This window comes from Serinus canaria, chromosome 2 (assembly GCF_022539315.1).
Source record: "Serinus canaria isolate serCan28SL12 chromosome 2, serCan2020, whole genome shotgun sequence".
NCBI classification, from domain to species: domain Eukaryota; kingdom Metazoa; phylum Chordata; class Aves; order Passeriformes; family Fringillidae; genus Serinus; species Serinus canaria.
This window is the reverse complement of record NC_066315.1, coordinates 101,267,244-101,293,542: the sequence shown is the minus strand read 5'-3', so window position 1 is coordinate 101,293,542 and position 26,299 is coordinate 101,267,244. Positions and strand designations below refer to the sequence as shown.

The 26,299-nt window shown below is 37.4% G+C and overlaps 1 protein-coding gene across 6 annotated transcripts in view; it reads left to right on the top strand.

Annotated features, from left to right (window-relative positions):
* PTPRM (protein tyrosine phosphatase receptor type M) overlaps positions 1–26,299 on the top strand; it is a 443,671-nt gene that overhangs the window by 208,369 nt on the left and 209,003 nt on the right. For all 6 annotated transcript variants that reach the window (XM_050971530.1, XM_050971533.1, XM_050971531.1 and 3 more), the window contains exons 8-9: positions 21,215–21,523; positions 24,710–24,819. In XM_050971530.1, the coding sequence (XP_050827487.1) occupies positions 21,215–21,523; positions 24,710–24,819 (419 nt within the window). The remainder of the gene's footprint in view (positions 1–21,214; positions 21,524–24,709; positions 24,820–26,299) is intronic.

Genomic DNA, 26,299 nt, shown 5'->3' with positions numbered 1-26,299 from the left:
AATATGCTGAAAGCACACTGATGAAAAAAATACTGTTCATAATCATGCTATATACAGAAATAATGGCATCATTTTGGAAAAGGCCTCCAAATTCTGTAGGTCTTTGCAGCTCTTGTAATGTGGAGAGTTCAGGTCTGGCACCAGGTAACAACAGTCTCTGTAGATCAGGTGCTCACATTACACTGGGAGCTGCTCACCTTTGGATCTGTCTTTCCGGCACTTGCCAAGTCTCACTTCCTCTCTCCTCTTGTGACAACAGGAGCCACTCCATCACTACCAGCTCCCAGTGTTGCCAGATGCATCAGCAGCTGCTGCAACTCTCATCTGCAAATTGGGGGGTAGAGCAACACCATGCTGTTTCTCTGTGAACAGTTAGAAGATGTCAGTCATGCTCCCAGCTTACAGCCAGCATGTCTGTGCATGTGCAGTGCCTTGAAGCAGGCACACTTGACCTTTAATTCTAATTATACCCTTTTAGTGACTAAACCACAGAGTCAGGATATTTTAGCAGAATTCTTCTTGCAAAAGCAAAGCAAGATGTAATATACATGCAGAGCTGCTCTCTGCCTGACACTCCACATGTTGCCTGATTAAAAAAAAAACTGGCCTGGGACCAGGAGTTACAGTATCCCTGTCTTTAAAATGAACCTGGAACTATTGCTTGCTATTCTAATCTAAACTGCAAATAAATGAGAAGCTTTTGCCATTGATGCTGTATCTTCATACAGACCTTTAGTTAGGCCCCTGACTCACCTTATTTCATAATAGTATCTTAGCTGAAAATAAAGCAATGATGCTTTTTAGCAATTCTCACCTTGTATTTCTAGGTATCATTAGCTAGGCAGTGGACTACTGGGGGAAGCTCTACAATGGACTGAAAAGAGAGAATATGCTCATGTTCCTATACCTTCTAGAAAGAAATCAGTGTATTCCAGGAATTGTCTTTTCCTGATAAATGCATGCAAAGCAAAGATAGTTCATCGGGAATGAATACTGAATTCAATTATTGTAGCTTTATGGCATTAGCTGCAAGCAGTGATAATATCCTTTTGATACTCCACTTTGGATCTTAGACTCCCTGGAGAACCTAGACATCCATCATGAAATCTTATGCTTCAGTATTCTTTGTTCATTGCTGTTTCATTTTCCAGAAGGGTGATCTGTAAAGTTAATGTCCTGTTTTTTATCACATGTGGAAGCCATATGATTCATGTAGATTAAATCTTTTGCCCAGTGGATACATGTGGATCTGATATTTCATCTCAGAGTGGATATTAGGAGCTGAACAAATGGTCTCCACTTTGCCAGCCTTTTACCTTGCAGGAAAAGGACCAAGGAAAACTGCCTTGTTCACAGAAATTGAATTACTCCAAGAAAATGTCATGACAGATTGTAAGGCTAAATTTGTCATCAGTCTGGTAGGACAGGCTCATTGCTTGACAATCACAACAGCCTAGTTACCAGATGGATTTTTGAGTCCTCTGCTGCATGCACTCCAAATCTTTGGGTTATGGTTGGTTTCCTGACGGAGTTACCATAACATGACATGGATCATTTGCAAGCCAGAAATATCATTATCAACAGATCTACTATGAATCCATTTGCTAGGAGTCACAAACTTCTCAAAGAAGTCAAGTCAGCAAAGCTTGTGAGGACTGAAGAAAATGGTTTCCCAGGAAGAGATGTCTCCCAATTGTGTTTACAGCCTAAATCACCAACATTATTTCTTCAACAAGGGGAAGGTAGGTCTTTGTAGGCTTCTCATTACTCCTAAAGATGAGCACTGTAGTAAAAGCTTTCATTAGATAGGAAATGCTTTCATAGATCTGTTGAAACAATAGTTATTGAAAGAATAAACCAATGATGCGTAATAAATAGCATAGCCAAATTGTATAACTCCTGAAAACAAAGAAATTAATGGATAAACCAGAAACTGTATGCTCAGGCCTTAGGTCACCACATATGAAATGCTCATGCATTATTTTGAATGAAAGCATTGCTCAGATATAGTGCTGTTCTGTATCACAGGCTATATCTACTTAGGTTTTAAGGCATAAACCCTTCTTTTTGTACTTTTAGGGTTTTACAAAACATGCAAAACATACCACAAAAATCATAGAAACTTTTAATTTTGTGAGATCTGTGTAGTCATCAAATAATTAATGACTGTGGATGTGATTGTTTTTAATCACACAAGATACTGGGATGAAAGGTTAAAGAATCCTCACATGGAATGAAGAGAAAACATTAAGTGAAAATATGTGCTTAACAAAAAATGAAATTAATTGAAAACTTTTTGAATTGTACTGCTTTTTTTTAAAGATTTGATTACCTCAGGTCTGCTGTGTCAGTGTAGGACAAGAACCTCCAGTCCTCCATCTTCCTACTTTACAGCTAGTAGGTGAACAGTCTACAAGCACCTTGCCTAGACACCCTAGGCAATATGCTTGGGTTGGCTTTGTAACATTGTAATTTGTCTTTTGTTGAAAGGATAGATTTATTTCATTTGCACTCAGGTGGCCGATTCTGCCCCCGGATGTGTACATTAGGTATCAGGCTGCCTGACCAAAAATGACAGAGTGTTTTACTATGGGCAATGTTTTACTATAATGGAAGATTGGAATGTTAGCCTGTGGTCACAAGGAGCCATTTGCCGTCTAATGAAGTTGGTTTTGTTTTGGATGCAAGTGAAGCAGGTACTTTTTAGAAAGTAGAGTCAGTTGCAAAAGGAAAGGAAAGCTTAAAAATTACCAGCTCCACTTTGCCCTGTGCCTCAAGCCATGAATGTTTGATTTATACAAAGGAGTTTGGCTCTTCTTCCACCTCAGATATTGCATTTTATGAGTTACTTTTTGTATTTCCACAACATTATTGTAAAAATACTTTATCTAGAAAAACAAGCTCTAAATGAAATGCAGTGACCATTCACATCATAATGAGTGTACAGATTGTGCTATCCATATACTTCTCTGATTGGAATAATTGCTGAGTAAAGGTGGTAATTAAAGTTCTTTTTTCTTTCCTTTATCTTCTAATTTTTCATGGTTATTCTGTATAGAAAACTTTTTTTCTCCTCCGGAATGCTGCCAGCAGCTTCCATGCCTTAAACTACAGCCTTGTCTTTGCTGCTGTTTAAGTTCTGCTCAGCAGCAAGCATGCTCTAAGTGCTGAAAGCAGTGTGAGCTCGCCCTCCCTCCCCAGCACTTGGGAATGTCTCCTGCCATTGCCGCTTTTCTGGCCAGTTCTGCCTGGACTGCCAAGGACTAGCTGTGATCTGCAGTCTGCAATGACTTAGGACAGTTTTGTAGACCAGCTGTCACACAAAGAGCTCAATTTTTTTCACCAGACATGCTTATTAATAAACATCTCGTATGAGATCACAGCCATAAACTTGATGGGAGTCAAAACCAGGAATCCTGTATTTTGTGAAATTGTGCTTTTGCTAAAAGAATGTTTTGCTGTTCTGATCTAAGTCCTGATAGTACTCCCTCCTTGCTCCAGTTTGCATCTTCATGCAGTGTGTGATTTTTCTTTACTTTCTTTCCATAAGTTCTGTAATGATCCACTGCTCTTTAAACTAAAAAACCTGTTTAGGAACTTTTTTACCTATTTTCAAGCAAGCAAATGGTACTAAATTTTTAAATACACCTTTTTTATATTACTTAATAATATAGGTTCAGGATAAAAATTAATGTACTGACATGGTTTCACTTAAAGTTTGGATATGTGGTTGTATTTTAAAGAGAAACAGCAATCATTAGTGTTACCATATGGACTGCCAGACTAAAATGCATATAAAAATATATTTACACAGGAGTGAGATATCTGCAGATAACTGCTGAATTTCTCTCCTGGTGGACAAGCAGCTACATCAAAGCCTAAATGTAATATCTAAGGCATACACAAGAGAGCCACAAGAAAGCTGAAATGGTTACCAGCACTGTTTGTGCAATTCTGCAGCTTTATTGAGAAAAAATAAAATTCTTTAATTCTTGCATTTAAATAAAGGAATTTGGCATTTTTAGTGTAGTCTGTGTTACTGTCAGGTATTTTTGTTCCTGTTACATTTTCATGATGGCTTTTGTATATACAGTGATCTTTATAATGATTACTGAGTGTTACAAGGAGAGCTCTCTATCAGTCAGTGGTTTTGGTAGATTGCCTTCAGAACGTTTCAGATGCTCTTCTTCATTCTTCCTTAAAATAAATGGAGAAAGTTTAAACCAACTATGAGGAATTTTATTTCAGGATATTCCAGACAGTGCCTTAGGCAAAACTAAAATACTTTGTATATATATAGAACAGCCGTCCTGCACATATTTCTTTTGTCTCCAAAGTATTGCTATATTCATTTTGTTGTCCATATGTTTCTCTCTTGATTTAAGAGATAGTTTTCCTGATCATTATGTAGAACTATTTCTGTTTTTAAAAATTGAAATGAGTTGCAAATTCTTTTGAATCTAATGGGTTTATTCGTTTGAATTTTAAATAGCTTTTCAGTTCCACTGAGAGCAAAATTGTTTCAGCAATATGCAATCATGTAGGTAATCGTATGACCTGCTAAACATATGGTAAAAAATAATGTGGCTGTAGTTACAAGCATTAGACTTAACATTTATCAAGAGATTCTAGCAGCATCATAAACAACAGGATTGACTCTTGAGTCATTTGTTCATGCCTTTGAAAACTATAGATGGAATTATTGCCTTATTTTATGTGAATTCATGGGGATAAATTTGTATGAACCGTGATTAATGCCTGTAAAGCTGCCAGGAGCCTCCTAGGGTTGGTACTGCTGGTTGTACCTAACTTCTTCAATGTGTTTTTAATCTTGTTACTGCAAATTTATCAAAAAAAAATTTGTATAAGTGATTTGGCATGAACTTGTAAAAATGCATGCTTTAGACTTCCTGTGCTAGAAAGGAAAATCATCATAATAGTAAGTTCAGATTTTAAGCTTTCTGTTTGTGGTTTTAAAGCCCTCTTAAAATAGGTAAGGTGGCATTGCACAGAATCTATACCTGGTTTTGTCTTTCACCTACAGTATTGATATATAGTGCTTCCCTTCAGTGACAGGTGACATTTTGAGCCAAAGCCTGATTCAAATAATCAACCTTTGTCTTTATTCAGCTACTTTTTCATATGCCCTGAATCTGCTAAACTAAACAGTCAACTTGGTACCAAGAGGAGCCTTTCTGATGAGACATTTGGCACTTCTGCTTCTTATCAGGGAGTCTGGTTAACTTGAAGATTTCACTAAACCTCTCTGCATGCTGTAGGAATAACCAAAGGTTTCCAGCATCCTTGAGGTCCCTCATTATTCAATATATGTCTGTCTGCTGTGGGTTGCCCACGCTTCCTGTAGGCAGCTGAGAATAGCTGAAGCCTCTCTTCCAATCTCCACTTCCTGCTGCATTTTGCCAAGGGCAGTGGAGAGAAATTAAGAAAACCCAAAGTGTGTTCTCCTGTTTGTGTCAACCAGCAGCTTTTACCACACCTGTCACTCAGAAAGCAAGACAGCAAGGATGGAAGTTCTTGGGATGCCTCTAAAGCATAGGACATGTCATAATATTGGGTGTATGCACAGGGATGCCTGATAATGCTGGGGTGAACATCTCTCCCAGAGCACTTGCATGCTCACCCACAATCCTAAATAGGAAGGATGATAGGATATCATCCTGAATATTGATAGGAGGTTAAACTTCAATGTTCCAATCTCTTGGTGTTAGTGGAAGTGTGTTATTTTGACTTTGGGTCACAGTTTGGTATTTGATGGGAAACTTGAGAGACTTGTCTGTGTTAACTGTTTTCATCTACCAGGAGTATATCATCCACACACCTGTCCAGCTAAGGCAAAACTTAAGGCCTTTGCTAACTTGCTTTCTAATTGGCCTCAGATATGTCTGGGAGCTTCTCAGGTCTCCTTGCTGTAGGTGGGATCCCCCATACAGGGGTCCTGTGCACCATATCTTCCTGTTGGGAATTGCTGTTCTGCAGCATGCTGGAAAGGACAAAGGATACATGTCTTCTGAACTTGCAGAACTTTCTTCAGTGCATTGGGAAGTTTTGCTATGACAGTCACGTGTCATGGCTGTGCAGGGGCTGAATTCACTCATGAATTCAGGGAGAAAACTACACTTGGGCTTGCAGAAACACTTCTCTTATTTTAGCTCAAAATTGAAAGCAGGTTTTCTCCAGGGATAGTCTTGCCATATTGAACAACTGTTAACACTTCCAAGAATTTATCTTTTTTGTTATTGGCAGAAGCCAGTGCTGGAAGTTTTAGATCAGTGGCTTAAATCAAGAATGCTTTTATACCATGCTAGACATTATTATAAAAATTAGCACGGAAGTGGTTCCTTGCTGTTGCCTGCTGAGTTTTTTCTTCTTTCATAAGCAAGGACTGCAGTACAAGGGACCAGTCCTTCAAACCCCTGTTCACTTGTATTTTTTATGGTAGTATTGGATGTTCAGTTCAGTGAAAGGGCTGAAGTGAATTTACATACTTCTGAGCAGTCATGTGAGCACCCTCTGCTTTACCTAGTAAAAGAATGATTTTTTTATTGTTTTGGTGATACAGTATTTTCCCAGTTAGGAACAGACTTGTATTAGAATATTGTAAATATGATTGAGGTAGTGAAATTGCATTGAAACAAAGGGAAGGAAAAATTCCAGTCAAAATATTCTTAGACATCTAACAGTCATTTGCTTTGAGGCTTCTTGAAAGTTCTGTCCATGGAAACTCCTGTTTAATTTAATTCTTAATTAAAATCATTATTCTGTGGCATATCTAACTAATTGTTTAGCAAGAGTAAAAAATGTCTGTGTCTTAATAATTTTCCAGACTTAACGAGCTGTAGTTATCGGAAGAAAGATGTTCTTTCTTGGGTACTTCCTTTTCATATGTCTTGAGTAGTCTTTTGTAATTTTAAAAAATAATATTGTTTTAATTACTATGGCTACATGCTGCTAGTGCTGATAGAATTTAAAACGACTCCTTTCTGCTCCAATACTTAATGCAGTGTGAATTCATCAAAAATTAAAGACAAAAAAAAATTGTGTAGTACAAAATTTCTTTTCTATTTTAGGCTGCTGTCTGTGGAGGCCTTGATACTATGTTCTTCACTCAGGGAACACTCACTATACCTGAATGCAATTGAAAATACTGAAAATACCAAACTAATCTGTGGTGGGCTGACCCTGGCAGGCTCTGGCTGCCTGGTATGTTGCTGTCTCAATGTCCTTCCTCAACAGGATGAGGGACAAAATAAGATGGAAAAGGTCATGCATCAAGGTAAAGAGAAGTAGATCTCTTGTCAGTCACCATCAGACGAAAAACACACTCAGCTTGGGAAGAATGAATATGTTTTTTTGTGGTTTGAAATAGACTTGAGTGGTGAGAAGCAGAGACAAATGGAAACAGTGAGGTTACCCATCCTCTGAGCCGTGTCCTGCAGTGTGTTGGCTGCAGCCATCTGGAGCCTGGCAGCTCCTCACAGAGGCCACCCTACAGACCCTCTGCCAGCACCTGGGCAGCTACACCCCAGACACCATTCTATCTCACCTATTTCATGGTTTAGGAAATAGGTGAGATAGAATGTTTAGTGCCCCCACCAAGACTTTCAAAAACCAGACTCGCCTTCTCCACCTTCTTCCTACTCCAGGGATTTGAGAATTGGAGGCACAAAAAGTGAAAATTAGGCAGTTGTATGGGTTGGTAAGTGCCTTCAGCATTTGAATAGCTGAAGATACCCTGATCTTCATATTGCTTTCTTTCACCTTTCAGAGAATGCTGGAAAAGTAACAATATCTCCTTCCTATGTAACACCGGTGAAGCTGGTGAACAGTCTAGAGCACATATCTTAGGAGGAGCTGCTGAGGAAAACTGAGATAATTTAGCCTGGAGAAAAAGAAGCTCACTGGGACCATTATCCTTCTTTACACTTACCTGAAACAAGGTTTTAGGGATGAGTTTTCAGTCCCTTCTCTCTGGTTACAAGTGACTGGACAAGGGGTAATGGCCTCACATTGCTCCAGGGGAGGTTTATATTGGGTATCAGGAAAAAATAATTGAGAAAGGATTATCAAGCCCTGGAAAAGGCTGCCCAGGGAAATGATGGAGTTACCATCCCCAGAGGTATTTAGAAGACATATAGATGTGGCACCTGGGGGCGATGTTTGGTGGTGGGTTTGTCAGTGTGCTGATTAATGGTTGGACTCAGTGATGTTAAAGGTCTTTTCCATAGTTAACATCTCTATGATTCTGCTTTATGATTCTATAAATATCAAAGTACTTCGCAAACAGAGGATTTAGTTACTTAGATTGGAGTTATTGAATGGAATTTCTGTGATCTTGCAGTGATAAGTACCTAAGTCAGAAATTGAGCCGAGGTTTCAAATTCTCCAGTTCAGGGATCTTTCCATTAAAACTTACCTATGTGGATAATACTGATCCACTCAGACATTAGGTGATGGATTGGATTTGGCAAACAAGCTTTTAAGGACTTTGAGTCTCTTTCATTTTATCTTTCTATGACTTTTTTTTCCATTTTGTCTGTGTGCTTTGAGATCCAGTCAGAAGAACCTCAGGGGAGTGTTTCCATCTACTCTGCGCTGGTGCTGTGTGACCTCAAGTGCTGTGTGCAGTTTTGGGCACCACAATGTAGGAAAGATACTGAGGTATCAGAGAGTGTCCAGAGGAGGACACTGAAGGGGAAGCCATAAGGGGAACACCTGGGGTCTCTCTTCCACCTGGAGGAGACTGAGGGGAGACCTCATTGCAGTTACAACTTCCTTGTAGGGGAAGAGGAGGGGCAGGCACTGATCTCTGCTCAGTGCTACCCTGACAGGACCCAAGCAAAAGGCCTGAAGTTCTGCCGGGGGAGGTTTAGGTTGGATATCAGGACAAATTTCTTCACTGAATTGGTAGCTGGGCACTGAAACAGGCTCCCCAGGGAAGTGGTCGCAGCACCAAACCAGACAGAGTTCAGGAAGCATTTGGACAATGCTCTCAGGCACATCCTCTCTTAGGATGTTGTCTGTAGGGCCAGGAATTGGACTAGATTATCCTTGTGGGTCCCTTCCAATTCTATGATTCTATGATTTAGTACAGCAAGATAAATTAATATTTATAATTCCTTATAAATGGCTACTTTCTGTTTTTGTAGATTACCTATTGGAAATGGAGTTCTGAATATCACAGTCCTTATTACAAGTCAATGAAATTATTTCTTCCTACAGAAACAGTTTAAAATGCAGTTACCCTACTGGCAGGCTTAACAAAACATAAACCAGATGCTCAGTTATCAATAAATTTCTAGTTTAAGTTGGTTATACATTATATTAATATTTCTAGATTTTGTGTGCATAAATATACTAAATCCAGCAAGCCATTTTTATTTGCATGTAGATTACTGACAAAAAAATAGGCATCATCATAATTCAAGATTATAGTAGATGACCCCTGCATTCTGCAGATTCAAAAGAAGCAGCTCTTCTATTGTCGCATTCTCATTTGGTTCAATTATGAGTTACAATAAGAGCTTATATTTTCTATCATGCAAATGCAAATTTTGGTACTTAAAATGTATGGTTTATATCTTTCTGAATATTTCCTATTTTCTAAAACTGCTTTAAAACTTTATTTTCATTTTTAAATAAGGACATCTCTGTGGCTATTCATTGACCTAAAACTCCGGGAACTGCTGGTTTTGAGATATTGTAGGTGCTCGTTGCTTTCTATAGATTTGGATTTTATGGTTTTTTTTCTTTCTCTTTACTCTCTTCTCAGTTTTGTTAGAAAAAGCATGCCGAAAGATTAAAAGTTTGGAAACTCTGAGCACTTCATAAACTCTGTGTAACTTATTATCCTGAATTTTTCAATTTCATAATTGGGATAAAGGCAGGACAAAGCTGGCAATGAGAAATTTCTGTGCTTGGAAGAAAACTGCATGATTTATAACAGATGTCATCAATTTATAAATTCAAATTAGAGTAGCTTACGAATAGTGACTGTATTTGTTTTTTATTACTTGGTGTATGACCTTTTTCAGCATAGGAATTATTTTCCATTAGTTCAGTTCAATTGGAGAAAAACAGTGCTTAATGGACTTTGAATCCCAAGTCATTGGTGATGGAATTAGATAGTTTTCAGATTTATTTAATTGCTGTCATATGCAGTTCTGTAATTTGTCACACCATCTTATATCTGGTGCACTTTTGTTCTGTTTTCCCTGCATTGTGTCGTAAAATTGTGATACAGGGCTCCTGAGTGATCTGCAGAGTGATCTGGTCTGTCCCAACAGAAAAGAAACTGCCTGTCTTGGACCAGTGAAACTGTAATCTCATCCTGGCCCCTCTCCTTTGCTCATGTCCACAGGTACTTTAGCAACCTCCCATCACCACTGCTTTCCTGAATATTTGATGGCTGCTCTGTGCTCTTCCATGTCAGTTATGGTTCTGGCATAAATGCACAGGTTCTTTAATCCATTTGACAGGACCAAGTTTTTGAGGAGGGGAAGAAAGCAAAAGGACGTAGCCAAATGCAAAGTGATGTGTAGAGTTTAAAGCAAGGGATGCTGCAGGCAACAGAGGGGAATGTAGTCCTGATAAATGTTTAATCTTTAGGACCAGAGAAAGGAAATAAACAAAAGAGGCTCAAGATCATGTATGGAAATAAAGAATGGTTTAAAGGAAACAACACAGGCTTGACTAATATGTGATACACATTACACAAAAGCATATTTATTTTCTTATTTTCTTCTTTATACCATGCTTGTATTTGCTTATTGGTATTTTTTAATCATTTATTTCTGTATTGAGGCAGATGTCAAATTCCCAGGCATCTAAGTTTTTGTGGGAATCTTAGGACTCTGTTAAATCTTAAAAATAATTAACTTCAGGACAATTTACCATCCAGTACACCCTCTTTTCCTAGATGTTCTCCTTTCTCCTCCACTGGCAGTTTATTTTCTTACTGAAATGTATCATTAACAATGATGGGCTTATTTCTTCTGTGTTTAATGCTTCAGTATAACAATATAAATTCCCTTCATCAGCATGCTTAGTTTCTTATGTTTGCTTTTTATGGAGAGTGGTATAGCAAAGAAGACTGGTGGTAAATAACTTCTTGATCTGTCAAAGGAAAATTCAAAGACATCTACCAGAGAAGGAGCAATGTTTGGCATTTCTTGAAGTATCCTCTAGATATAGCAGGAAAAAAAGGTTGAATATATTCAACCAATAAATCAAGAGTGTATCCTCTTAATGTAGGGACTTTTGAAAGACTTTAATTTATAAAATACTATGTGTAGTTGAATGTTGCAACTGATACTGAAACCAAGTGTTTTAGTTAGTGACAGTATCAAAGATGACATTTGAGATTGTGGGTGAAAAAACTTCTTAAATTACTCGGTAGCTAGTAACTGCTCGGGTTTGGATGAAGCTCCTGTAAAAGTCCTGAGGATGGACCTAACATGAGGATATGTATCCAAACTGAGTTGCAAATATGAAGGAGATTCTTTTGGGAAGTGAGTCACAAATTAACCAGATGATCTTATTAACTTTATGGTTCTTACGTGTTTATAGTAGTTAGCACATAATAGTGTGGTAGGAAGACAGAATATTCTGTTCCCCTTTGACATGTGTATTAGCTCAAAGTTTCTTTTACCAGTTGTTACAGAGAATCTGATTCATTTATCAGGTTTATGCATTTGAGAGTTATTTGTCAGAACTGATCTTACTGTACATCATTTGGTTAAGGTTCATTGCACATGTCAGATTAGAAAGAATGGTAAATACTCTTTTTAGATGAGTAGCATTGATTGGTGGCATTTTCTTTTCTACGTAGATTTATATGACCATGTTGTCCTGTCATCAAGGTTCAATCTGGGTTTCTGTTTTCAATCCCCAATTTAGCTACCACCACTGTACGTAACAGCTCTGAAGTAATGTGATTTGTCAGTGGTGATAGGCCACAGTGATAGCCAGAACACGCTGCTACATCTTATTCTGACTGATCTGTGAAACAGCATTGCCCATTTATTCTTTTGTGCAGCATAATAAACAGTCTCTGGGCTTCTACTTTCAGGGCAGGTATTGAACAGCTGAAACCTTCACTAATTTTCACAATGGTTTATTTTTTCTCTGGTTGGCTTTAGGGGTAACTCAGGCAGCTGTACCATAAAATATAAGGAGTTTGAGCATGCTAATCTGTCACACAGCAGAGCAACAGTGTATGGCTTTGCCAGTAATACTAGTCACACTCAGAAGGTGATTGGGGCACTGTAAAAAATACATGTACCTTATTAGCCTATGGAGAAAATGGTTTAGCAACTTACAATGCTATAGATGCATTCCAGCCATTTCTAAGAAAATGGGTTAGAAAAATTCCTCTGAATTCTTCCCTCACACTATAACTTCTAAATATTTATAATGTTCTCCTGGGTTCCCATTTTTTGAGCAGTGAATAGGAGTGTGTGTTACATTAATGCAATTTCCCCTGTTCACAGTGTGTGGTCAGATTGTGTCTGTTGTTCCCATGAATATGCTTAATTATGAGCCATCCATCTGCACCATCCCTTAATATATCTGAAAGTTTATGTATCAACCCATGAAACCAGATGGTTTTACATTCACTGAACACAGTTCTGTGTGGTGATAAATGTGTGAAGGAAGTGGCCAAAAAAGCAGCTCCTCAGGCCTTCAGCTTCCTTTGTGTTGCCTGCATCTTCTCAAGTATGAGCAGCGTCTGATCTGCATTCTGTGTGAATTGATCTGTAAGTCTCTGCCAGCTTCTGAAAGGTGCCACAGGTGTGGAGGTGCATGTCTGCCTAAATGTGTTTGTGGCAGATCAGCAGACGGTGACGGGCTGTGTTAAAAACGATGGAGAAGCGACAGAAGAGGACAACAATGACACTGTAAAGCAGTCATGTGGTAACTCAGTCAAAGGGTTACATTTAAATGCCTGTGATAGATTCAATTGAGAGGGACAGTACACACATCACAGCTCATTTGACTTCAATTTTCCTCAAAAATCATTCTGATACAGCATCTGTCAAAGGTAGATCTACCAAAGGTACCTTCTACCAGAAATAGGCACTCTATTTGCCATCTTACCATGGTAATTCTTCCAAGAGTTATTTGTCACCACCTTTTCATTCTTGATTTACATATTCATGGAAGTTTCTGGGGTGAAGTTGGGATAAATTGTTACTGCCATGTATGTGAAATGGAAAGTATATGTCTGCACTCTTTATTTTTCACTCCTCAGTTAGACGTGTGCTTTCTTCATGCAAAAGAAAGAATATCTTAAGAACACATGCTTGTCTGTCTTTCAAACTCTGTAGAATTAGCTTGTCATGAAATATAAAACTAATGTGTAGTTGTAAAAACCACTGCCAGCATTTTCCTCACTAGTGGCTGATGGCTAAGAAGATTTAGAAATGAAAGGGGTTATTATAAAGTGATTACTGAATAGCTAGGTATGTCATTTTAAACAAGCAACTAAAATCTGTGTTGCAGATTTGGAATGTAATCTTGTTTTTATCATTCATACTTAAAATCTGATTTTGATTGTGGAGGAGTAATCATGTAATGTAGGTAATTTGACAAAAATATATCAAATGATGGTTTTTTTCATACCTTATTTAAATGTATTAGAATTTAGATGATTTACCGTTCAGAGTATACCTATAAAATGACAACATAAAGAAATATTAGATTCAATTTACATGGATTCAGATTTAAATTTTACTACAAAGTGAACTATTCATATCAGCCCTCTCTTGAAAAAAATGCTGTATAGAAACCAACATTTCAAAATGTTATTACCTTTAAAAGGATGTAATAGATGATTAAAAGAGTGTTATTGATGATTAGACCAATATATTTTGCTACTGTGAATGTCATCCTGAAGACACAGGCCTCATAAAATATGTGTAGCCATGAATTGGAGAAGAGATAAAAAGTTAAGAAAATTTCTCATGCATGATTTTATCACTCATTCATGTTTCTGTGTCAAGTGCTTGTAATAATATATTACTAAAAAATTCCTGATCCGGTTACAAGCAACAGCTACACTTTTTGTAAGCAGTGAGCTGATGCCTTAGATGCTTACTAGAATTTGCTCTCCATTAATCCTCTGTAGTTGGCTAAATATTATGGTTCTCTCCCAACAATTCCTCTATCTTAGCTTGTGTCTCATCTAGAAATAGCGCAGAAAAAAAATCTCTTAGTGATGATGTGATGGTAGTAATTAGGATCCTTCCTGGTAAAAGCAGACTTCTACTCTATCTCACATTTGAATTTGTGAAATGAGTGAGGATTCAAGCTGGCTTATTATAAGAACTTGGCCTATTCATTTTGTTGCTGTGAGTATTATATTGTTTTCTGAGCTCACACATTTTGGAACTAACTTCTTTTGGCCACACAGTACAGAGGAAAAAAAGCACATTTCAGTGTTGTGTTCTGATACGTTAAAAATGAAACTGAGAACTGGGATTGCATGGCTTTTACCAATGAACTGCAACCTTCAGCAGGCAATTCAATTTCTTCTGAGTTTCAGTTTCTTTGGATATAAACTGGGAGAACATGCTTTTGTCATACCTGATACAGATACATAAGGTTTACCTACAAATTAGCCAATGTATATAAGAAAATCAGTGGAAGCATGGTCTTGCATCTGGTTCCATGCTGAGGAAGAATGGTATTAGCTAATATTCTGGCAGCATGGCAGTTTAGGAGATACTTTGGGAGATGCTGGCTTTTCTCTTTCAGTTGGTAGACTGTTGGTATCTTGACCAGGAAGTAGAGGCTGAGTATGGGCACATGCTCTAGATGTGAATCTTCCAGTTTTTAGATGATGGGAAGTATTTTAGTCCAGAGAAAGAAAACTGTCTGTGGTAGCAGGTGCACTGAGATTTTTTTTTTTTACTTCAGTGTAGTCTTGTTGATACCTTCTCTTTGACCACTGTGACACTGTGGATGCTGATCATGAAAGTAAAGGTGCTGAGGGAAATTTGTGCAGGAGGCTTATTCCTGCTTCTCAGTGCTCTTAAGTCTCCAATAATGAGGGTGCAGAAGGATCCCCCCAGGCTACTGCTCAAAGCTGGTACACTGACTTTAGAGTATGTACATCCTTCTGTTCATCTTCTTTCACTGGCATTGTGACTGTGGAAGACAAAATAATATAATTGAAGGAACATAATCAAGAATAAGAAAATCTTTCTAAAAATAATGCAATGAATAAGAAGCCATTTTGCTCAGAATTTGCACAAACACTCGTAGTTAGCTTTCAGCATATCTTTTTATATATATATTTATATAAGAAAACCTGATTATTCCTTCCTCTGTGGCATTGCAGGTGACTACCATTTCAGTTTTGCTGTCTCATTGTTCTTTCTTTCATTAGTGCTGAAACTCTGCAGGCCTTGCATCCCAACATTTTTTAAAGTGTTAGGGACTGATAGAAGTACTGCTTTTCTGCAGGAGGCATCTGGTTTTGCAGAAGTAGAAACATTCTTTTGGAAGTGTTATTAGTTAGTGTTATGAAATATTGATAAGAATTTTAAATACAATATTTTGTAATCTTTCCAAGAGATGCTGGGTATCTTCTGTGGTCTTCTGCATTTACCTGAATAACCTTAGTAACTGATACTGTCAATATCCATGGCTACTCCATGACAGGAAGTAGAGATACTTCATACAACACCAGTGTTTCACACATTTACAGTTATTCTGTGCTGTTTTTTAACAGTTTTGGTTGCTTCCTGAACATGCTGTGCTCTTAGATGAGTAAAATCACCGACCTCCAATGTGGCGCTCTTTACTCAAAGGTTTTTTTTCTGGATCTTCAACACTTTTGTGCACACTGGCAGCTTAGTCTTTGTTTTCATTTTAAAATAGTGGGACTAAGCAGTACAATCACACCACCATCCTCATACTAGGATTTTGATTCTCTTCCTGAGTCATTTGTCCCTTTGTTTCTTTGTTTGCCCTCTCTTTGTTTGAAAACTTTCTTTGATAACTCAAATAATGGACAGTATGAAAAAACATGTGGTTAAAGTGTTCTTTTTCTTCCTCTAATCCTAACTACAAAGCAGTTCTTTGTATTAACAAATCTGACTGAAATAAAAATGTGTTAAAAAACTCTGAAATTGCACCACCCAAAATCTTGCTCATTGTTTCTTTCCTCAACTGCATTCCACAGTTTTTGGCAAACTGGAATTCGAAAAACCCTGATCTGTTATCAGATTAGATAAATCATGTGGCATTTGGAGCAAAGAGCTCTTTTTGAACTTCAGTCTGTTGTTGAAGAACTCAAATGAAGAAAAATAACAATGTAAAAATCACACCATCGCAGATGAATGTGATCTTCTACAGAACTGTCTTACCAAGTTTGCAAACAACCCCAAATTGTTAGTCATGTGTAGATTAGATTTCAAATCAGGTGAGGACAAGCCAAACAAGTAAATTATTTTACCTGTATTCTTGTTTGGCGTTGATTTTAGATGAAGAGAAACACGGAGATTTGTTTTCTAGAAACAAACCAAGTGTTGTTACTTTGATAGCAGCTGGCTCACAAGCCATGTTTTCTATTCCCCTATAGGTGGTCTTAGCCACTGTAACATGCAAGTTCCTTGCAGGCATTCATGCAATTCTCTGTGACACCGCCAGATACTGATGCCAGAGTAGCATGGCTCCCACTTTGCTCAGAGCGAATTGATGTGAAAAGATGTTAAGTGATTTGAATAAGACTGCTTAGGCAATCTGTGAAGCCTTTACTTTTAATTATCATTAATTAACTGTTATGTTTAAAAAACCTGATTTGTAGATAATATCTTAAATATTCAGTTCTCATTGTATATTGGTTTGTGTTCCTGTTCTATCTATCCTGTACTTCCTGTGGAAGGACAGTAGAGTCTGACCTGAAATTTTAATCCTGAGAGTTGTTGCATAGCTAAACTCCACTAATAGTTTGCCTGGACAAGACATAAATTCTTAATTCCTATTGTTAGGCACCTTTCAAATAGTATCTAACACAGACCAGATGTCTGCAGCTACTGGAGTACCACGGAGTGGCAGAAAATCGCCGTTCCTTTCTTGTTCTTATCTCAGGTCTGTGCAGGATGTGATGAAAAGACAAAAACTTCCAGTCATGAATTTTCATCTTAAGCTCAAGTTTTGATGATCAATGACAGGATGCTAAGAATACACCTAAATGTCTCTGTGATTCTGAAATTGAGTTTCTGAAAAAGCATTGTACTTGTGGTAAAAGGTAAAGAGTGAAGTTCCAGAGAAATGAGCTGTGAATTGCAGCTGCAGTGGAAATTGATCCTGTCTGTCAGTCTGTGCTCCATATTCTCAGCAAAACAGAGTGGAGCAGAGGAGGCAAGATCACCAATTAAATGGGATGCTAAAGTGCCAGGGGCTAGAACCAGGCTTGCTGGTCCCTCAGGTCAGAGCTGCAACTGTCAGAATTCACTGCCTGATTCCCTGCTGAACCTGGCAGAAGGAGAGCAGTATGAAAAATGCTGCAGGCACCAGCAGGGGAATGGGTAAAGAACTAGCTGGCTAAGCTTCAGGCTTGACAGGCAGTGTGTTCCTTTGGGAGAAAAACCTCTTCCCTTACGACTCAGGTGGCCTCATTTTCCCCATTTGCCTCATGATTTGTACCAGTAAAGCATAAAAAAATAGCTGGAGCACCGAGGAGCAGCAGAGGCTCAGTTCACTTAGAAAACTGCAGTGGGTGGAGAGATCTGGCTGTGTAACCTCTGCAGGTGGGCATTTGCCAAGTAAGGAGGAGGCAAAGCCTTAGCAAATAGCACTCATGGTTTGAAGTACATATGTTGTATATAATACAGTTGGTGTGGTTGTTGAGCTCCTTATTCTTCTGCTCTAAAATGTGTGATTTCAGCTGTGGTCAGCAGCACTGTGAAATGACACTTCTTTTTGTAGCTATTGTACAAGGTAACAACAACAGACCATTGCTGGGATGACAGCCTTCCACTTCACAGGGATAGTTAGTGCAAGTCTCCCGAGCACAACAGCAGCATCTCAGAAGGATGTTTGCTTCTGCACTTACAGTTGGGAACTCACCAATTTCACCAAGGTTAGGAAAGTGATAAATCCTTCAGAAAATAAAATGAACCAAATGAAGTCATCATGCCCTAGTAATTAATTCAGCTTTCCTTTTTAAATCACAGTCATTAGCTGTCATTCTTTTAGTGCAGCTTAGCAGTTTCCTTTCCCCAAGTATCCTGTGTCCTTCCTGATGAAGAGCATATACCTTCCAGTATATCAGAAGTGATGGAAGTGATGTACTGTGCTCTCAGACCCATATTACATTAAAGATAGATAGATAGATAGATAGATAGATAGATAGATAGATAGATAGATAGATAGATAGATAGATAGATAGATAGATAGATAGATAGATAGATAGATAGATAGTCAATCAGATTTTTTTTCACAGTTAGGGTGGTTTGGCATCAGAATAAGGGAGGTCTTGGGAGTGACAATCCTTAGAGGTGCTTCAGAGGAATCTGGATCTAGCATTGGGTGAGGTGGTTTAGGGCTTACAGTGACAGTGCTGTATTGACAGGTGGACTTCATGATGTTAAAGATCTCTTACAGCCTTGATGATTCTGTGATTTTATTCTGTGAAATATTTCCTCTGTCATATACAGTGGTACCACCAGTGAAATTCAATTTAGTTGCTGAATTGATCAAATGGAAACTTAGTTTTCTAGCTTTTGTTGCACTAACTGCTATTTTTCAGGGCTCTTTTGAGCCACATGGCTTTTTTAATTCCAAAATTCTTTTGTCACCTTAGCTTTTTTTTTTTCTGTTAGTTAAAAGTAGGGCTGTTAAAGCACTCATTAATGACTGGGTTCATTAGGGCCCTGTTAGTTGTGTAATCTCTGAATGAATGCTGGGAAAAAATATATATGAGCTGTGTACCTGTCTGATGCTAAGGGGTTACAGAATCAAGTGAGGAGCCAAAGCAACCAGGATATTGGGCTTGTCTGATGAGCTTTGTCCTGTGAATATCAAGGGAAGCTGTATTGTCTCTATCTTTTAAAATCTGAACTCTTTTTTCCCTTGTCTCTTTTGTTGGAGGTGAAAATGTATCTGTCATTCTCATAGACTTAACTGGAGGACTAACTTGTACCTTTTATTAAGGTAACATGACATAAAAATACCTTCCTCCTGGGCAGAAATCTTGGATGCGTTTTGATCCAGGTATTTTGTACAGCCACTCAATTTCTCTTCTAAAATGCTATGAATTAGGTTTATGTCTCTAGTAAAATGATTTCTCAGCTCCCCTGTGAATTTTCTGATGTGCCCACTGTGGAACGAAGCAGGCTGTTCCATTTTGTTGCAGCCAGGAGCTTTGTTCAATTGTTTAATGCTGTATGTCAGGGTCACCTCAATTTTGTTGGTTTTTTATTTCTATTTAGCTGATTCAGATACAATTACAGTTACACGATACCTCTCAAATGTCCTTTGCTATTCATCATCTCAGCTAAACCAAGAAATTCCTAGAAGCTGGAATGAAATTAAAAAACATAACAGGAAAACTCATTTTCCATGAAGTTTATATCTGAGCTACTCAGAAATAAATGTTTAGGAAGTCATCAAGTCCATATGCCAGTCCTTTTGGTTTGCTTCAGATTAATTTTAATGGTTGTAGCAATAGAAATGTGGCAAAGCCCCCAGATGCCAGAATTCTTAGCTGGGATGCCTGAGCATGGAAGCAGATAAATGGCTCAATAGAGATTTATCCTTAGTGGGGACATTTTTACCTCTCAGTCAAGTCGCTAGAAAGGAGACCAGGATTAGAATTTGGTTTGTTTTTCCATTTTTTCACCAATTGCCAAATATTCTGTACTGATTATCAACACTGTTTGATGGTGAAAATTAATTTTAAAAAATTAAAAAGCAGCTGGATGATTTAAAAGGGGAAAAAATAACCTGCTTTGTAGATGTTAGAACAAGCAATTTCTTAACACCTTTTCTTCAAGGAGTTAAGATGAATAGCATCTTTGAACAAATATTTCAAGCATGCAGGGATTATGTTAAAAAGTAAAAAGATGAAATCCTGTGTAAATTGTTTAGAACATTCCTAGTGAAGACATGTTGATTAATAAACATAAAAGGAGGAAGATGCATATTAATTTGTTTACGTATAAGAGTCTTCTAACTCATTAAAAGTCTTCTAAGTGTTTAACTAGTGAAGCAGTGGATAAAACTTGACATTGTCTTTAATCTTTTTGAAGACTCAAATATGAAAAAAACCCAGATTATTGCTAAATATGTATAATAGCTCTGTTAATGACAGTGTTTTGAAAATATGGGGGGTATCAGCTCAGTGGTTCTGCTGTAATATGGTGGAAATTTTAATTCACTTTTCCATCTCAGTTGCTGTGACCAGTAGGATTAAAGAAAATGTATCAACCACAATCTTTGGTGCTCGTGTATATATTTTTGTAGTTTTGATTGAGAGCTCATTTCCAGCTGGGAGATCTCTAGAAAAGCACAGATGCAGGAGAATATTTTGTTTCTTTTGTATCTTTGCTAAACCACTATAAAAAACTGAGGTATTTGCACTATTAACAGCTAATGTTTTTGTGGGAAAAAAACCTCTATGGTCTACTTTAAAGAAATTGGAATATTAACTTATTGTCCTGGACAAATAGAGATTGAGTAATTGCATTCAGTCTAACTTAAAACAATGAATAAGAAATAGTTGAAGAACCATCAAGCCTTTGTATAAACAGTCCTGCAAGAAAATCAACATAGTATTTGCAAGTTTACTCTGAAATTACCTTTTCTTTCTAGATACTTGTTTTGTGCAGGTTTTTGCTCTATAAGTGTTAATCCAAATAACTTGTGCAAAAGAAATTGGATATGCTTACTTTTGCAAGCAGGTAAAAAAGTGTCATTTCAGCTGTGTCATGCAATTTGAGTTGAATCATAAGAACTTTTTAGTGTTTTATTTGCTCTTCATTTTTCAGCAGACACTTCTCACTCTTTTCTCCATTCTACCTTGCTTTTTCAGAGACTGTACTTGTATTATACTGTGATTCTATACAGCCATGGATTTCTGTTTCTGCTCACCTGGCATACTTGTAGAACTGTATGACTTACTTCTCACGTCACTATTCTAATATGAATATGTAATCACAGCAGAACTGTGTTGGTAATTTTGCAGATCCCATGCGTGGGCCCCGAAGACTGGAGGTTGTGGAGATCAAATCTAGGCAGATCACGATTTGCTGGGAGCCCTTTGGATATAATGTCACACGCTGCCATCGCTACAACCTCACAGTCCATTACCGCTACCAGGCTGGAGGACAGGAGCAAGTGAGAGAGGAGGTCAGCTGGGATACAGAGAGCTCCCATCCCCAGCACACAATTACCAACCTATCACCATACACAAATGTCAGCATCAAATTAGTGTTGATGAATCCTGAAGGACGGAAAGAAAGCCAAGAACTTGTAGTGCAAACTGATGAAGATGGTGAGTGCTCGTATTTACATTTACATGGTCCATGACCTGATAGTATAAATTTTCTGTGTGAGTGCATGTTCTTCTTTCACTAAAATTTGTAACAGACTTTCCACCAACCTCACAAATTTTAGAAGAGTAAAGCTCCATTATTAGAGTGATCTTTCACATAACCTGTAACATCCCACGATAGTTTAATCATTTCATCCTTCGATTTGTAGCTTCTGCTTGAACTATATTCTGCCTCTCTAAAGTTCCAGTATCGGTTTGAAGAAATTCTAGGTGATTGTCAGCAGTATTCTCATGGAAGCTCCTCTGCTGAATGATGTGCTCTGCATTAAACGTTTGTTCTTGATTTGCAGTTCCAGTTTCTCTGTCTTTGGCTTTCTAACCACTAGACACTGTTAGTTGGTAATTCAGACAATACATTCCATATACAGGCATTGAAATACACAGATATTCCCTCCCTTTTAGTAATTTTGAACTCCCATTGGTTTTTCAGATGTCTTTAAAAAAATCTATTTTGATTATTAATAAAGATATTAAATAATAAATGATGTAATTAGCTCATACCTTTATTGAGGCAGAAAGCAGAATTGGGTAATGTGTCTCTGCAATAATAATGTTGCATGAAAAGGTTATACCCTCCTCCCAAGACTTCTGTGATATTATTTTCATTACACATGCAGAGCAGCTCTGTTAGCTACAATTCCAAAATGTGACTTACTTGTTAAATTGGTCATGCACCAGGAATCAGTTTCACTTACCAGAATACTCTGTGCTGATATATAGCCCCTTAAAAATGTACCTTAGTTTTTTTGACCTTGGTTTTGGTTCTTTTAAATGCATACAGTTCAAAGGAACCTTGTCAAATGACTTGGCATTGCTTTTTATCACAGATCTCTCTACCTTCCGATTTTATGGTCTGAAATCTGAACAGGAATGGATTTGTATTTTCTTCTAGATCAATGATAGACTTCCTTAAAACATGATGGAAATATTGCTAGTAAAAACTTCAGCAGTGATGAGCTCCTTTTATAATAAATACTTGAAGTCGGTCATTTAAGCCTATTAAATTATTTAAAACATGCTGTATTGGTTTTATGTAGTACTAATTTCTAATCAAAATATATGAGGGAATAAATTAAACAATTTAGGAATGTATGGTTACTAATGCAACATTTTTAGCAAAGCATAGCTAACAAAAGAAATGTTGAATTAGAATTAATTGTGCTGTCATGGTCTAAATTTATTTCGGTTCAATTGTAGGATGACAACACTAAAGAGCTTAATGTTGTCTGGGATGTTTATGTGTTTTATTTAAAGTTTCTTGTTCCTGTCCCTCTGGAACTTCATGCTATTTCAGGACCTGTTAAAAACCAGTGTCACTCTCTGAGAGAACACTTTGAAAAAAATAACATTTTTTTAGTGTACTGTACACATTCAGCAAGGTATCTAAGTCTGAAACTTAAACAACATTCTGACCCCAAAATTCATCATAATTTTCCGAATCACATGATCTTCTTGGTTTGCAAGGGACTTCCAGAGCTCATTTAGTCCAACCTTCTGCTTACAGAAGATCAGGTGATAGCAGATTGCTCAAGGCCTTGTACAGTTGAGTTTGAGTACGTCTCTAGGTGACCTCTGCCAGTGTTTGAACTCACCCTGTATGGCACAGCTGCTCAGGGTTTATGACCTTCAGATAATTTGAGAGGTTATCTCAAATTAGTAGTGCTCAAAATGTATCTCACAAAGTAGTGCTTTGCTCTACTTCCAGCTTATTTACACTATATTTAATTCCTCTTCCTTTACACATAAATCATTAATCTCATTATTCCCAATGAGTTCTGCCAGTTCTCCTACTTGGAAACAAGGTTTAGTGCCCAGAATTAAGGTTGCCCTAAAGGTGTCATTGTACTGGTGCACACAGGACTGGTAAGCCAGTTCAGAACTTGTCCTTGGAGCTTCCACTTGGTAGAGCAAGGAGCTCTCTGGAGAGCTGTGGACAGGTGATCAAAAAGCCTTAAACCTTGTCAACTCCCACAGCAGCAGCATGGAACAGTAGGAAGTTCTGTAGCAGAGATATAGAGGAAGTCCTTAAATTCCAGAAGTACCAGAAGTGTCAACAGGAAGGAGTCACGAAATGTGTTGCTTGCAGATTCTTCTATTCCTTAACCATTTGAGTAAATCTCAGGAAGGGGTCTGAGAAATTATTTCACTGAAGCAAGTGGCTTCTACCTGCTTTCTGTGGCCAGTAGAAAGGTTATGTGAGTCTTTCTATTGGATTTTCACATGGAGTTTGTGCCGAAGTGCTAAGGCCATAATGCCTGCTGCTTCACAGCAGTCCTGTGTGCATTTCTCGGGAGTGTTTTCTTTTTTGCATCACTTTACCAGTGTTGTTAAAAAATAAAATCACAGATATACATCTACTTGCTGTTTACACATCTCCTCTAAAAATTGCATTGCCTTGGGGATTAGGCAACAATTGCAGAACAAATGGGAAACAGAAGTAGATACCTGAGAGTAGTTTGCACACCTTTCATCAGAACCTTCTGACATCCCTGACTCTTCACAGGTCTTTTCTCCCACATTAAGAGACTTTACCAAAAATTAATTATGTCAGATTTTTACTTTTCATGTACTTTTTACTGACTATTTCATACTTTTCTTATGTCCATTCTCTTGTAGGTTTTCAGGCCTACTGTCAGTGAGCATTGCTGTTCAATGCAATATGTGTCTCATCCTTCCTGTCTAACTTTTCTCTGAAACTATACCTTTTATTCAATGCTTGTCCATTTTCATATATGAATGTTTAATATATTTTCTACTTTGGGAAGTAACACTGTTGATAAGTAGGTATCACAAGTAGATTTTACTTGTTTACTTGTGTTTTCCTGTGTATTTTACCTTATAAACAGTTGATTTGTCCTATTTTTTAATTATCAGTAGGGGTTTACAGGAAATGTTTACCTACTTATCAACAGTGTTACACTAATTTGTTCTTACACGGAAGGTGACACATAATGGCACTGTGCTGTTAAATAAATCGTTCTTCTCCTGAGCTACCCTGGCCTTTGCTTCAGTCTTTGGGGAAATTATGGTGGGATGGTTTTTATGTTTCAGCAGTACAAATATTTAAACAGAGCATGTCCTTCTGAGATTTTTCTTAAAACCACTTCTTTTTTTTTAATCTGTTAGTCCCAAGTGCTGTGCCGCTTGAATCCATTCAAGGGAGTACCTTTGAAGAGAAGATTTTTCTTCAGTGGAGGGAGCCAGCGCAAACATACGGTGTGATTACTTTGTATGAGGTATCTAGAAATTTGCCATATTTTATGTACAGTTTTGATTCTTCAAAATGCATAATCATAAAAAATTAATGTGTTTTTACAGTTTATATAAAATTAACTTCATTTTTAAAACAGTAGCCATTTAAAACAAAATACAATGTAGGAGGAGTGAATTACGCAGGACCCAGCATGTCCTTGAGTTACCGACTTTAAGAAACCTGCTGTCATGGTATCTAGAACCATGACATAGCATTCTATCTAGTACTCTAGATCAAATATTCAAAAGATTGAAAGACAGATCTTATCAAGTTCCTCAAAAATTTAGAGACATAAGACAGTGGTTACAGTCAATGTCACATTTAGATAAGCCTCATTATAGGAAGCCTATTGTAATAAAAACAAGCAGGCATAATTTTTAAAAATCTAGCTTTTTTAAAATGCAAATTCAACAAAATTGTATGTTGTTAGATGTCTAAAAATCACTTCTTTTTCTCATGTGGAAGCTCTGCCTGAATACCTCTTAGAAAAATTGACAAAAGACTGCACAGATTAAGCTGTCAGACAATAATCACTGTTAAGCTTCTTACCTGACCTTATTACAAAATTGGTATTGAAATGCTTTGTTTAAAAAACCCCACCTAAATACAGTATAAAAGAAAAGTTAAATTGAATGGTAACCTATTGATACTGTTTTGAAAACTACATTATTGTAAGAGGATAAAATGTTATGAAAAAGTATGAATTGATTTTTTTGTAAAGCTAACGACTCTCTAGCTACCATGACAGTTGCCTGTGTTCAAGGATCAGAATGTTTTAATTAAGTGTTAATGTCGTTACTGTTGCTAGATTTATGTGCATAGAAACACTCCATGGTGGATCTGGTTTCTACTTAGGAGCATGCCTGCATGCCTAATTCCACTGCTGAGGAGTACACCCACTGTATCCAGGCAGTTCATCCTGAAGTGTGTACACACACATGACTCCATCAGCTGTATTGAGATAGGGAGATTCATGTGAGCAGTATGTTACCTTAATTTCTTTACTGATAAAAGTTCAGACAGTTGGTGGTTTAATCTTCTGTCATGTGATAAAATTAGAAGGGTTAGTTGGGTGCTTTTTAAGGTAATTTGAGTTCAGTTTATGGTTGAGGATTTGTAGAGGATATGCCTGTATCTACTGTAATAAGGTCATGGTTTATCTGAATACTATGAAAGTTTTTATTACTAATTTTCAGCACTTCATTGATGGTATATTAGATGACTCATTTAAAAATCAATTTTCATTAGGTCAGAGGTTTTAGGAAATCTCAAGTGTTTAAGGTGTGTAACATCGACCCTTGGATGTGTCTATGTACTGTATTATGGGTCCTCTTAATTAAAATTATATTGAATAAGTTTGGCAAAAAGAATGTTAATTATCACTTTATATAATAAGGGTTTTGGAATTACTCGCAGGAAAATGAAACTTTAAAAGCAATAAGGAGGGGTGAATAATTTTTATT